Here is a 14,820-nt window from a genome sequence, read left to right as displayed (position 1 = left end):
CCATGCGGGGACATGAGATAAGCCTCCCACAAGGATGGTAAAAACATTAAAAACATCTGGGCATCCCCTGGACAATGTCCTTGCAGATGGCCAATTCTCTCACACCAGAAGCAACTTGCAGTTTCTCAAGTCGCTCCTGACACACACAAAAACTGATAGTTTGTGCCACTTTACCTCAGCTACTTTATTTAAAATATTAAGTGGGCAGTGTAGGAAAAAGTGTGGCAACATACATACTTTCCTCCACATGGGATGGAAGTGCTAACATGTGTTTATTTTTCAGCTCAAAGTATTTACAGAAATAAGTAATATCAACAACCCTCCTACTGTTGTATCTTTCTCTTCCTCCTCCTTCCACCTTTTTCTTTCTTCTCCCCACTTCCTTCCTGCCTCCCTTCCCCTCATACACCACAGCAACAGTTGCTTTTCTCCCTTCACCCCAACCCAGTGACATCACAAAAGGCTAACCTTCACCTAGCAGTAATCTTTATGGTACAGACCAGTAGACAGACAGACACTGACTTTTATATATAGATGAATAATTACAACATAAGACTTTTTTCTTACTAAATAAATATAAAGTGTACACATTGGGAAAATACAGCTTAATTAACATTAGCTAGTTGAAGAAGGAGACCTTGGATTCTGCCATTACAAAAATATGTCAAATAATGTGAATGAATGAAAATGTATACAAAAAGAGTCTCAATTTTATAATGGCTGGTGTCCATTTGTTAATTGTGTCCACCAGAACATCTAAACTGTGCTTTCTCAGAGCACATAATTATCCATAAAAAGATATCATCTCTTATTAATATATTGTATTATTTGCTAAAATAAAAGGGAAATTGATTGTCAAGGCTACATCTTCCTGGGTATTATTTCACTTTACCTTTTGTCTGACATTGTTCTATAGTGTTTTCACATTTTAAATTAATTTTGTATACTGCTTATTATATGTTGTTTTGTCCACTCCAACTGTTCCCCTTTGCCCTGTACTTGTATCAGTTGTTGCAATAAATGACTTCAAAGTTGAAAAGCAGTTTGCACTCATTTAATTCAGGAATGCAGAGAGGAAAAGAGGGGCAGATAATATTTCTCAATCCACATGTATGAAAGGTGGCAGGTTTTTCCCAATACCAATGAGGATTAAAATGATTGAAAGTAAGATTGCTTTATACACAGATATGCCCCTCTAATATTTCATAAATGAAAGCTGGGAGACATGTGGCAAAGAAATGTCATAGAGTGGTCAAGATGGAAAAGTTATTAATGTAAAAGAACAGAGAATCAACAAGAGGCTTTGCTGTTGCCTAAGCCTCCTGAGAAGATAAAGGTTCTACCTTCTCTTCTTTTCCCTCTTGAGTTAACTGAGTGCACATTGCTTTTGCAGCAATTGAATTAACCTGAGAGCAAAAGAAGAAAGTGGAAGAGAAAGAAACTGGAACATTCTAAAAGCAGATGAAAAGGTGAAATGACAAAGGACTAGTTAGGCCTGCTAAACTGAAAATTGAACATTCTGTATATCTGTGAAGGTAATCTTCCTTAGATAGGCAGCTCATGTACAAGGACTATCTAGTAATATCAAAAAAATTGTATATGTGGAAATCTGTTTCACATTTTTACTGAGTTACATACCAAGAAAACACATACTTTTTTCCTGCTAGAAGCCATAAGCATTTGTGAATTTGGGGGAGTGGAAAATCTGTTTCACTACCCTTCTGCTTAAAGTAGCCAAATCTTCTGAAACAGAGCTGAGATTTCAACTACCGACATATTGATATAATTCTTCTGTCTCAAGAAGGACCCAGCATTATTTTATAGTGACAAAGGTTATTAAACTTTCCCTGTGTTTAAGAGAATGTTTCCCAAGAGAAAATTCCTAGGGATCTCGTGAATACAAAACATAGGAATAGGGGCAAGAAGCTTCATTACAGTAGAGTCTCACTTATCCAAGCTTCGCTTATCCAAGCTTCTGGATTATCCAAGCCATTTTTGTAGTCAATGTTTTCAATATATCGTGATATTTTGGTGCTAAATTCATAAATACAGTAATTACAACATAACAGTACTACATATTGAACTGCTTTTTCTGTCAAATTTGTTGTAAAACATGATGTTTTGGTGCTTAATTTGTAAAATCATAACCTAATGTGATGTTTAATAGGCTTTTCCTTAATCCCTCCTTATTATCCAAGATATTCGCTTATCCAAGCTTCTGCCAGCCCGTTTAGCTTGGATAAGTGAGACTCTACTGTACTTGTTTGGGACTCTCTTTTATTGACTTTTCCTTCTCTTCTTTCAAAAACATTTTTGTATAGGTATCTTGTAGCAAAAGTGCAAAAAAAAAGAGAGAGAAGGGATCTAGAAATTGAGACTGTATTTTTTTTAAAAAAAACAGTGATAAAGATCAACTGAAAATACATCACAAACAATCAGTACTGATCATACCAGAAAGAACCAATTGCCACTGCTAACAGTAAGTAAGAAAGATTATGAAGAAGGGGGAAGTTGATAGTAAGAAGTTAAGAAGCACCCCACTGGCTCTGAGTTGTCTTTTTAAGAAACAGTTCCCCATTTCAGTGAGATTATGATTACTTGATGCATGCGAATTAATGTCATCATTTGTTTCCAATCAACCAACAGGAAGGCATTTTATTAAAAGACTACCTGTTAGGCGAGGTCTGAATGAAAGCTCCACCTGTGGTCAGCTGAACGCCAGTAGAATGCTTCACACAATCAAATATCTTGATAAAACAATGTCCCTGATCACATGAACATCAAATCAAGTAGTCAATTGTATGGACAGTTCTCAAAGTTAGGAGATTCGATCCCATAAGCAATATATTTTGTATATTTATGAAACATCATGCTCCTTTGGGGAGGGTCATTTGGAAGCATACCGTAGCTAGTAATGCTGTTCTTCTGGCATATCTGAAATTGGCTGGCAGAAAGCTTTTTCTGCTGATAGAAGGACACTTCTTTCTGCAGAAAATGCTTGTGCTAATCTTTAACCTCTACACTCTGTACATCTTTGCAAAGTCAGACAAACCTTGCCCAGAGTGTCTCTGCATTTCTGACCAGTATATACTAAAATAGTATTTAGTATCCATGGTAATCCTGGTAACCCAATTTTACTCTCTTATTCCTTTTCTACAGCTTTATAAATAGAGGATTAAAACCTGCACTAGAAAATCCCCAGAAGACTTGACATCTAATGGCATTTCAAAAACACTTGTCTTTTTCAGGAAAGACTCACTCTGTCGTTTCCTAACATGAAACAAGATAATCTTGACGGCTCAGTGCTTGTAGAAAACTCAAGCATTCTTCATTATTTCATTCATCCTTGTTATAGGAAAGAGTGACCTAATTATCATTAAAAGTGAACAATGCCTAGGAAGCAGGAAGAAGGGAGGCAGAAATACATGCTTTCTAGGAAAACACTATCCATTCTACACCTACTGTGTGGCTAGGATATAAAATATATGTGTGTGTATGTGTGTGAGAGAGAGATAGGTTGATAGATAGATAGATAGATAGATAGATAGATAGATAGATAGATAGATAGATAGATAATATAATGATAATAAACTTTATTTATAACCCACCCTATCTTCCCAAAGGGACTTAGGGCAATTTCCAAACAAAAAAAAAGTGGCAAATGTTCAATGCCATAATGAAAACAAAGAAACCAAAACCAATCAATAAATAAACAACATCAATATCAATTTATAATGACTAGATAGTAATTCCCAAAATTGCCATTGATCTCATATGTAGTCGAACCTGTCTCTCCTCCTTTCTCATAATTACTAATTTATATATCAGTTCCATTTGATTTTCCCATCTGTTTCAACATTCACTTCTACCTGTGGTTCTCAACCTTTGGTCCTCCAAGTTTTTTAGGCTAAAACTCCTAGAAGTACCAGCCATCTTACCAGCTGTTAGGAATTGTAGGAGTCAAAGTAAAAAAACACCTGGAGGACCAATGGATGAGAACTACTAACGTCTATTACCACAACAAATATTTTATTTCTTTTTTTTTTTTTGTTTTGTTTTGTTTTTTGACCAGACCAGAGCTAGACAGGACTTGGCTCCATCTAGAAATTTTCTGGTCTCATCTGCAGGCAAAGGCAACTGCTGCCCACTGTAGGGTCTCACAGCCTAAGCTGTTACCTATTTGATCCTCCACAATGGCTGTCATAACTACTCATCTACAGTGTAGAGCAGTGGTTCTCGACCTGCAGGTCGTGACCCCTTGAGGGGTCAATCGGCAATTTGAGAGAGGTTGTGTCCCCATCTCCTTCAGCCCACCAGAATGGCTGCTGGGCCCCCTCTGCCAGCCAAAAAGCCAGCCATGCTGCTTCGCCTCCTTTTCTCTTTCCTCCTCCAGGTCGATGCAGTGCAGAGGTGCTCCTCCTGCTCCTCTTCCTCCAGCAGTGAGGAGTCACGGGGAGGTGTTTGGAGGCAAAGCTACACACAGTGGGAGGAGGCTCCCCTCTTCTTATTCCCTCTCTTTTTCTTTCTCTCCCTTTCTCTCCTCTCCTTCTCTCTTGTTCTATCTCTTTCTTTTATTTTTCCCTCCTCCTTTCTCTTTATTTTTATCTTTCCTCTGAGACCCATGCTGCAAAGCTTGCACCTGCATGGATCAGAGTCAGGAGGAGAGTGCCCCTCTAACAGCAGTGATGGTGGCAAGGGAAACCTCCTTGCCAGATACAGGCCCTGCTGTGGTGCCACCGGCACCCAGCTGTCACCGCCTACTGGGGGCCTGGGCTCAGCGGAGGCACTGGGGCACTGGGGCGGCACCTGCTGTGGCTGCTGTCAATGTACCTGGTGGCCTGGGCCAGGCTGACTGTGGACTTTGTGGTGGCCAGCGTGGCCCTCTAAAATGTCAGTCTTTCCTTTTGCTCCCATAAGGAAGTGGGTGAACTACAACTCCCCAAATCGTGTGAACTATAACTATAACAATGTGAGTGAACTATAACTCCCAACTTCTGAGGTCAGCCCCCTCAAAACCCTACAACTATTCAAAGTTTGGCATGTTGGGTATGTGTGCCAAGTTTACTATTTCCTTCACTGGATTGATACAGAGTGCTTTCTGAATGTTGGTGAACTACAACTCCCAAAATTCAAAAACACCCCCCAACCCCTGCAGTATTCAATGTTGGCCATGTGGCTAGTGTGCCAAGTTCGGTGCAGATTCATTGTGGGTTGGGTTCAGAATGCTATTTGATTGTAGGTCAAGTATGAATCGCAGCAACTACAACTCCCAAATGACAAAATCAATCCCCCAACCCCACCAGTATTCAAATTTCAAGTATTGTGCCAAATTTGGTCCACATTTGGTGCTCTCTGGATGTAGGTGAACTACAACTCCAAAACTCAAGGTCAATGCCCACCAAACACTTCCAGTATTTTCTGTTGGTCATGGGAGTTCTGTGTGCCAAGACTGGTTCAGTTCCATCATTGGCGGAATTCACAATGCTATTTGATTGTAGGTGAACTATAAATCCCAACAATTATAACTTTCAAGTGACAAAATCAATCCCCCCCTCCAACCCCACCAGTATTTAAAATTAGCTTATCAGGTATTTGTGCCAAATTTACTCCAGATCCATTGCCGTTGGGTACACAGTGCTCTCCAGATGTAGGTGGACTACATCTCTCCTAAATCACTGTCAATTCTTCCCAAACCCCTCCAGTATTTTCTGTTGGTCATGGGGGTTCTGTATGCCAAGTTTGATCCAGGTTTGTCATTCATGTGGGTCTCAGTGGTCTGTGAAAGTCAGAGTTAAATGGTTGAAGGTACTGCAAATTCCATCATCAATTGTCCATACTCCCCCAAATATATTGTTTTTGTGATTAATCACTATGCTTTAATTATGTTCAGTTTGGAGCAATGAAAATACATCCTGCATATCAGATATTTACATTACAATTCATAACAGTAGCAGAATTACAGTTAGGAAGTAGCAACAAAAATAATTTTATGGTTGGGGGTCACCACAACATGAGGAACTGTATTAAGGGGTTGCAACATTAGGAAGGTTGAAAACCACTTACTTACTTACTTAGGCGATTCCTCGTAGGCCGAGGATAATGGTCCTCCGTTTCTGGTATCTTGGGGGTGGGTTCGTAGATGGCTGAAGAGACCTATTCTTGATCCGCATGTTCTCCCGCAATGAGGACATTGGTTTCCAAGTGGAAGGCGGTCTCGGTCAGGGTTGGCTTGATGGGACTTCCTCTTGGCACGTTTCTCCCTTAAGCCCTCCATTTGTGCCTCTTTGAACTCCGCAGCACTTCTGGTCACAGCTGACCTCCAGTTAGAGTGCTCAAGGGCCAGGGCTTCCCAGTTCTCAGTGTCTAGGCTACAGTTTTTAAGGTTGGCATTAAGCCCATCTTTAAATCTCTTTTCCTGCCCACCAACATTCCGTTTTCCATTCTTGAGTTGGGAGTAGAGTAGCTGCTTTGGGAGACAGTGATCGGGCATTCGGACAATGTGGCCAGTCCAGCAGAGTTGATGGTGTAGAAGCATCACTTCAATGCTGGTGGTCTTTGCTTCTTCCAGCACTCTGGCATTTGTCTGTCTGTCTTCCCAAGAGATTTGCAGGATTTTTCTGAGGCAACGCTGATGGAAACGCTCCAGGAGTTGAGTGTGACATCTGTAGACCATCCACATTTCACAGGCGTAGAGCAGGGTTGGGAGGACAATGGCTTTATAAACAAACACCTTGGTATCTCTACAGATGTCCCAATCATCACTCTCTGCTTCATTTGGAAAAATGCTGCACTCGCAGAGCTCAAGTGGTGTTATATTTCAGTGTCAATATTGACTTTTGTGGAGAGGTGGCTGCCAAGGTAGCAGAAGTGGTCAATGTTTTCTAATGTGACACCATTAAGGTGTATTCCTGGCATTGCAGAGGGATTAGCTGGTGCCTTTTGGAAGAGCACTTTGGTTTTCTCGGTGTTCAATGAGAGGCCAAACGTCTAGTATGCTTCTGCAAAGGTGTTTAGAGTGGCTTGTAGGTCTTCTTCTGAATGCGCACAGACTACGTTGTCATCGGCGTATTGGAGTTCTATAATAGATGTTGTGGTGACCTTGGTTTTGGCTTTCAGTCTGCTGAGGTTAAATATCTTGCCATCTGTCTGATACATGATTTCCACTCCGGTGGGAAGCTTCCCATCAACAAGGTTAAGTATCATAGCGATGAAGATGGACAATAAGGTAGGGGCAATAACACATCCCTGCTTGACACCCGATTCCACCTTAAATGGGTCACTTTGGGAGCCGTTGTTGTCCAAGACTGTTACCATTATGTCATCATGGAGGTGCCGAAGGATTTTCACAGATTTGTCAGGGCACCCGATTTTTTGGAGGATGGTCCAAGGAGCGCTGCGATTCACTGTGTCGAATGCCTTTGCAAGGTCAATGAATGCCATGTACAGAGGTTGATTTTGTTCCCTGCATTTTTCTTGGAGCTGTCGTGCAGTGAAGATCATATCCACTGTTCCTCTGGAGGGGCAGAAGCCATTCTGGGATTCTGGGAGGGTGTCTTCTGAGACAGGGGGAAGGCGGTTTGCAAGGATTCTTGCGAGGATTTTCCCAGCGGAGGTTAAAAGAAAGATATCGCGATAGTTTTCGCAGTCTGTTCTATCCCCTTTCTTGAAAAGGGTGATGATGGTGGCATCCTTGGAGTCTGCTGGGATTTTCTCGGTCATCCACACTTTTTCAATGAGCTGGTGGAGTTGTTGTATCAGCTCAAGTCCACCCTCTTTGAAGATTTCAGCAGGGATCCCATCAGGTCCGCTGGCTTTGTTATTTTTTTGTTGGCTGATGACATTGCTGACTTCTTCCAAACTAGCCAGTGCTGCAAGCTCATCCCTAGTTTGTTGTTGCGGGATTTGTGAGAGGGCCTCTTCGGCCACAATGGAGCTGCGATTCAACAGGTTCTGGTAGTGCTCTTTCCAACGTAGTGCAATTGATGTTTTGTCCTTCAGGAGTTTGGTTTCATTTGATGAGCGTAGAGGCTGTATGCCATGGTTTCTTGGTCCGTAGATTATCTTTGTGGCTTTGAAAAATCCCTCAGCATCATGGGTATCTGCAAAGTGTTGGATTTCCTCAGTCTTCTTTGTCCACCAGATGTTCTTGAGTTCTCTGGTCCTGCTTTGGACCTCGGCGTTTGTACTAGCATAGATCTTTTTCTTAGCAGCACAGTTGGTGTCTCTCTGCCATTTTTGGAAGGCTTTCCTTTTGTTATCAAGTAACTGTTGGATCTCTTTGTCATTATTGTCAAACCAGTCTTGATGTTTCTTAGTTTGATATCCAATGGTTTCTTCGCAGGCTGTGATGATGGAGGTCTTCAGTTTGTTCCAGTGTTCTTCAACATTCGGGGTGTTCACTGTCAGTGTTATCCAACAGTGTCCATACGTTCCATGTTCCAAAATTAATTTTTCTTTTTTGGCCGAAGAGTGGTGACCCCTCTGGACACGGCAGGCCAGTCAGGGATAAGAGAGGCAGACTATGTTTAGGGCACCTTTTCTAGCCCCTTTCCCATGTGGGGTGAGCAGACCGGATCCTAAAAAGGGCTGCTCAGTCATGGATATAGCTACCGGACTACTCAACGGCCTTGGACCTTGAGGTAGAGCGACTGAGTCCGTATCCACCGCCCATGTGCCAGTCTGTGACTAGGGGCTTCCAGATTTCACAGTCCTGCCCCCATCGCCACTCGCTGATCGCTGACTTTTGTTGGTTTGTTTTTATTTTTCTTGGAAGATGCCTGTGCGTGATTTTTTTTAATGTGTGGAGGTCGGTGCAGGCCGGTCAACACACAGTCTTCACAGAGTGAGGTCCCGGCAGTGATGTGATTAGCACAACGACAGTGGTTTCTCAGTCTGTTGCAGCCTTCTTCCGCCTTCACAGCCGTTGTAACATGTACCATATTATCCTCTGCCTGCTCTGCCGTTGAGGTCTTAGGGTCTCCGGATTGTGCTTGGTCTGGATCCTCCCCTGTGGCCCCTCCTGGGAGTGCATGACTCCAGTGGTTGTGCCCTCAGGTTCATTGGAACATGCAAGCCCCCTCACCACAGCAAGGTGACAATCCATCGAGGCAGTACACTTTCAATGGGAAGAGTTCCGAAAGGAGGAGATGCTTAATCCTGTCCCTGTGAATCCACTTACATGGTTTAAAAAAGCACACATACACCCCTCCATGTGATGTGAAATATTACAAAGGCACATTTATCCTCTGATGTTGAACCAGGTGCATATTTACACTCAGTGTGGAATGGAAGGTAGCAGATAGACTCCTTGCCCTTGCTGACAATAGTAGGGAGTGAAAATATCATTCCCTTCTGCCAGAAATCCAAATTAGGATAGGGTGGGTCCTTAGTTATCAGAAGACACTGTGTTTTGTGGAATTAGAAGGAGGGGAAAGGTTGTAAAAAGCATTTCCTAATGTGAAAAAATAATATCAAATATTCAGGAAAAGTCTCATAATCTCAACCATTGGGGGAAGAATTCCTAAAGTTCTTTCTTTTTCAGTGAAAGAACAAAATTAGCCAATATTTTGGCATGGAATAGGAATAAGAGGAAAGCTGCTTGGTTTCCCTTTGAATATGAATACATTTCTTAATGCTTAACATCCAACTATTTTGTTTTTTTATATATATTTGTGTCCTTATCCCTTTCTATCCCTATTATGGCCCAAGATAATGATTCTTAGAAGCATCTCATTTTATTATCATAAAACCTTGAATTGCCCAGGATAAGTAAGTCAGCTTTATGGCAGAGCAGGAGCTTGAACTTCTGTCTAAGTCCAGATATTCCAGTATTCTAAATCCAACATTTAATACACACTTCCCTTATTTGTGAATCTATATGGATTTCAGATGTGTGACATAAGAAATAAAGATGATTATTTTAATCATAATGCATTGTCATCTTAATACTCTTTCTTCCATCTTATGCTAATGAAATGGCTGATGTGTACCGTAGGCAAAAAGCATGTGCATATACCTATCAATGTCAGATGTTTATTGGCTTATAAAAAAAACCCACTGGACTAACATCCCCAGAAGCAAGTGAAGATTCTGCTTTCATTTAATTAATTCAGTGTCTGTATTTTAACAGGATGAGTCTTTGATTATCTCCAACATTAGCAATGTTCCTATTCCTAATCACATTTATTTGAACTAAATCCAACTGATTTCAAGCCCATTTCAAAACAATGATGAAACCATTTGCTTTCTCATACTAATGTTGAAAAATCATGCAAAGCAGTAACATACACAGCATCATTCAGTAATTCATTAATGTAACCTACAGTATTTTATTAATGGAATATTAAAAGCACAAAAATTATTCCTACTACCCATATTTAATTGAAGTCCAGAACCATTTATTTTTTTTAAAAAAAAAAAAAGGCTGCAATGGTCAGCAACAGCAGGAAAAAGTGTCAGAATCTCGTTAAATTAAAAATGTAGTCACTCTGAATATAGCAACATATGTCTTCCTATCACAGTTGCTGTTTAATTTCATAGATCTATATTTGCCTGCACAGAGTATTTTGTCTCAAGTGATACAACAGAAAAAAGTAAGGATGAAATATTTGTGGAAAGTTCAGTTTCTTAAAACAAACTTGACAGCTTTAATACAAACAAGTGCATTCATACATATAAATGGTGAAGAAATTTAATCCCATCTTGACATAATAAGGGTATTTATCTACATTGCAAAATGGCATTTAGCATCACATTTTTTCTCCAAATATTTCTTACCAGAAACTAAAAAACTGAAAAAAGTATTTCAGTTTTATTTTAAAATGGTATTGCTGGTGTATTAACATATAATGTAAATATGACTTGTAACTATAAATAGCAGATACATCTATGTGCCAATTATGATGCTAATTTCCTAACTTGAAAGCACTTGAGTCTCTACAGTAAATATTTCACCTTCCTAAGCATTTACAATATCTTGTGAACATGGAAGCATCTTACCTTGCTTCCATTTTCTTTTGCCTCTTGCTCCATCTTAAGATCAGATACTAGGATGTCCTTGTACGTGTTCTTTCCATCACTGCTTTGGTCATCTAACCTGTATTCTGAAGTCAGCTGCGTAGAGAAGGGGATGTCACTCAAGTTCAGAGGCTGGTCGTCCGGTTCCAGAGTTGTTTTTCCATTACTGTTGGCTTCTGCCACTTCCCTGCAGTGTGTTCCCCCTGAAGCACTGGAACTGTGTCCCGCAATCTCATTTCCGTTAACACTTTCAGCAGCTGAATCATCTATGAAACACATGGATTTACAGATTTTCAAAGGTGTGGCATCAACATCATCACTGCCTAAACAAAATACATACATACATCTAGTTTTGACTCACACAGTATATCCAACCATGCGACTGAAAGTGTCTGTGTGACTGCTAGCTCTCTAATAATCATCACATTAAGAACAGTAAGTGAAATATCCACCAGACGACAACGATTGATGACCTAGGCAGTGAGGAAAGGAAGAATTCACCTTCCCAATTTGCATGTGACATAATGGCTCACTTGCTTAAACCATATCAGGCAATGGACTTTTAACATGTTGCTATAAATTACAAAACAATATGATAGAGCATAAAACATGTAGAGTTGGATCCAAAGTCTTCCTTCTTGATGAAAGGAGACTTCCTTCTGATGAAAGAGTTCCTTCCATTTAGAAGAAAGGAAGATTTGGATTCACTCCACTGTGTATGCCCAAATGCATTACTAGATCTGTACTTTTCAGAATATGATTTCTTCACAATGACACAGGTAGTTCCACTCACATATTTATATAGGTGTAGGTGCTTATAGAATACTTGTTTATTTTACCATCTCCACTATCAGGTGTGATTAATAAGATATATACACAGCCTCTACTATCCTTTTTTGTATATAAAATCAAAAGCTGAGATGTATCATATACTTTCTGTCATGTGCATCTTATGTATTGGAAACAAACTTCAGAAAAGCTTTAAATATGCTTTCTCCACATAAACATGAAAGAATGACATGAAAGATAGCATAGCAATCTATTCTCTAGATGTTGCCAGGGTAACTAATTCCCACACACTTTAGTATATTTCATCTTGGGACAATACATTTTATGGTGAAAAACAACTTTTCAAACATCAGTTTTTCCTCAGATTTCCAAAATCACTTATCCGAAAAGCAGGCCTTCTCTGAAATAATTCAATTGATTGTAAGCCACTTTTCAGCATTGGTTCTTTTTTGTAAATGTAGTCATTGCCTTTGCAACTTTCCTGTAAATGTTCTCTCTATTTTGTTTCCCTTCTTTCCCCTGACCTGGATGTAAATTAGCTTATAAAAATTAAAAGACAAACATATCCTGGAGAAAACATTGAAAGGATTAAAAGCAATTTAAGAATATATCCATTGAAAAGAAATAAATATAAACAAAATAACATTATTTAAAACTGTATCCATATATACTCAAGTTCCCAAAGATTTATTGAAATGAACAGACACTATGGAAGAGTCCCAAAAGTGTTCCCGAGCAGGGCCGGTTGGACATATGAGGCTGCTGACGCGGCGGCCTCGGGCGCTGGCCGCTAGGGGCGCTGTCGAGGTGTCGACAGCAGCCCATAGCGCCACAGCAGAGATTGCCCAATTCTCCCTTAGTTCCTGGACGCGGCCGCAGCTCGCCCTGGCGACCTGCGGCCGCATCTAGGAAGGGAGAATTGGGCGATCCCTGCTGTGTGCATGCACACAGCAGAGATCGCCCAATCCTCCTTTACTTCCTGGATGCGGCCGCAGCTCGCCCTGGCGACCTGCGGCCGCGTCTAGGAAGGGAGAATTGGGCGATCCCTGCTGTGTGCATGCACACAGCAGAGATCGCCCAATCCTCCTTTACTTCCTGGATGCGGCCGCAGCTCGCCCTGGCGACCTGCGGCCGCGTCTAGGAAGGGAGAATTGGGCGATCCCTGCTGTGTGCATGCACACAGCAGAGATCGCCCAATCCTCCTTTACTTCCTGGATGCGGCCGCAGCTTGCCCTGGCGACCTGCGGCCGCGTCTAGGAAGGGAGAATTGGGCGATCCCTGCTGTGTGCATGCACACAGCAGAGATCGCCCAATCCTCCTTTACTTCCTGGATGCGGCCGCAGCTCGCCCTGGCGACCTGCGGCCGCGTCTAGGAAGGGAGAATTGGGCGATCCCTGCTGTGTGCATGCACACAGCAGAGATCGCCCAATCCTCCTTTACTTCCTGGATGCGGCCGCAGCTCGCCCTGGCGACCTGCGGCCGCATCTAGGAAGGGAGAATTGGGCGATCCCTGCTGTGTGCATGCACACAGCAGAGATCGCCCAATCCTCCTTTACTTCCTGGATGCGGCCGCAGCTCGCCCTGGCGACCTGCGGCCGCGTCCAGGAAGGGAGAATTGGGCGATCCCTGCTGTGTGCATGCACACAGCAGAGATCGCCCAATCCTCCTTTACTTCCTGGATGCGGCCGCAGCTCGCCCTGGCGACCTGCGGCCGCGTCCAGGAAGGGAGAATTGGGCAAGGAGGAGGCAAGTGGACAATATCAACAGAAAGGAGGAAACCATGAAAATGAACAAAATCTGGCAAACATCATTTTAAAACTCTAAAATCAGGACAGTAAATAAAGAAACACACTCTGAAAAAGGGAATTCCAGACATGAAACAACCAGGTAACACCTCCCAACAAAGGATTCCCACAGGTAGGAATCAGCCAGACCTTGAAGCTGCAAGGCTTTTCACTCTAATCAAGGTGATTAATTGCAACATTCACACTTGCCTCCAACAGACAAGAATTCTTTCTCCCACCCTGGACCTTCCACAGATATATAAACCTCTCTTGCTTAGTTTCCAACAGACCTCACAACCTCAGAGGATGCCTGCCATAGATGTGGGCGAAACGTCAGGAGAGAATACTTCTGGAACATGGCCACGCAGCCCGAAAGACATACAACAACCCTAAAGGGTAAATGTTTTCCTCCTGACATTAAGTCCAGTCATGTCTGATTCTGGGGTTTGGTGCTCATCTCCATTTCTAAGCCAAAGAGCCAGCCTTGTCCGTAGACTCCTCCAAGGTCATGTGGGATGACTGCATGGAGCGGCGTTACCTTCCCGCTGGAGCAGTACCTATTGATGCACTCACATTTGCATGTTTTTGAACTTCTGGGTTGGCAGAAGCTGGGGCTAACAGTGAGGGCTCACTCTGGTCCCCCAATTCAAATCTGCTGCGGCCTTTCAGTCCAGAATTTCAGCAGCTCAGCGCTTTCACACGCTGTGCCATCAGGGGATATTATTTCCTAAAGGTTGTGAATATACAATATTTCTGATTGGTTTTTTTTTGTCTGTTAGAGGCAAGTATGAATGCTGCAATTAGGAAAAATGATAAGGATGTAAAGACCTTGCAGCTTTAAAGCCTGGCTGTTTCCTCCCTGAGTGAATTTTTTGTTGGGAGGTGTTAGCTGGCCCTGATTGTTTCCTGTCTGGAATTCCCCTGTTTTCAGAGTGGTGTTCTATGCGATATGTTATGTGCTTCTGCCGTCTGTGGCCGTGAGAAAACAGAGCATTTACCAGACTTTGATGATGGGAATACTTTGTTGGGAGGTGTTAGCTGGCCCTCTCACGATATATTGAAAACATTGACTACAAAAATGCGTTGGATAATCCAGAACATTGGATAAGCGAGTGTTGGATAAGTGAGACTCCACTGTGATTACTACATAGCATTACTATGCATGGAACTACTTTTTCTGTCAAATTTGTTGTCCAACATGATGTTTTGGTGCTTAATTTGTAAAATCATA

The 14,820-nt window shown here is 41.9% G+C and overlaps 1 protein-coding gene across 5 annotated transcripts in view; it reads right to left on the bottom strand.

Moving 5' to 3' along the window:
* The window catches only part of nol4 (nucleolar protein 4), a 151,228-nt gene that overhangs the window by 33,892 nt on the left and 102,516 nt on the right, over positions 1-14,820 (bottom strand). For all 5 annotated transcript variants that reach the window (XM_003223511.3, XM_003223512.4, XM_008114894.3 and 2 more), the window contains exon 6: positions 10,999-11,282. In XM_003223511.3, the coding sequence (XP_003223559.3) occupies positions 10,999-11,282 (284 nt within the window). The remainder of the gene's footprint in view (positions 1-10,998; positions 11,283-14,820) is intronic.

This window comes from Anolis carolinensis, chromosome 4 (assembly GCF_035594765.1).
Source record: "Anolis carolinensis isolate JA03-04 chromosome 4, rAnoCar3.1.pri, whole genome shotgun sequence".
Classification (NCBI taxonomy): Eukaryota; Metazoa; Chordata; class Lepidosauria; order Squamata; family Dactyloidae; genus Anolis; species Anolis carolinensis.
Note: the sequence above shows the minus strand (reverse complement) of the source record. Positions and strands in the feature narration are given on the sequence as shown.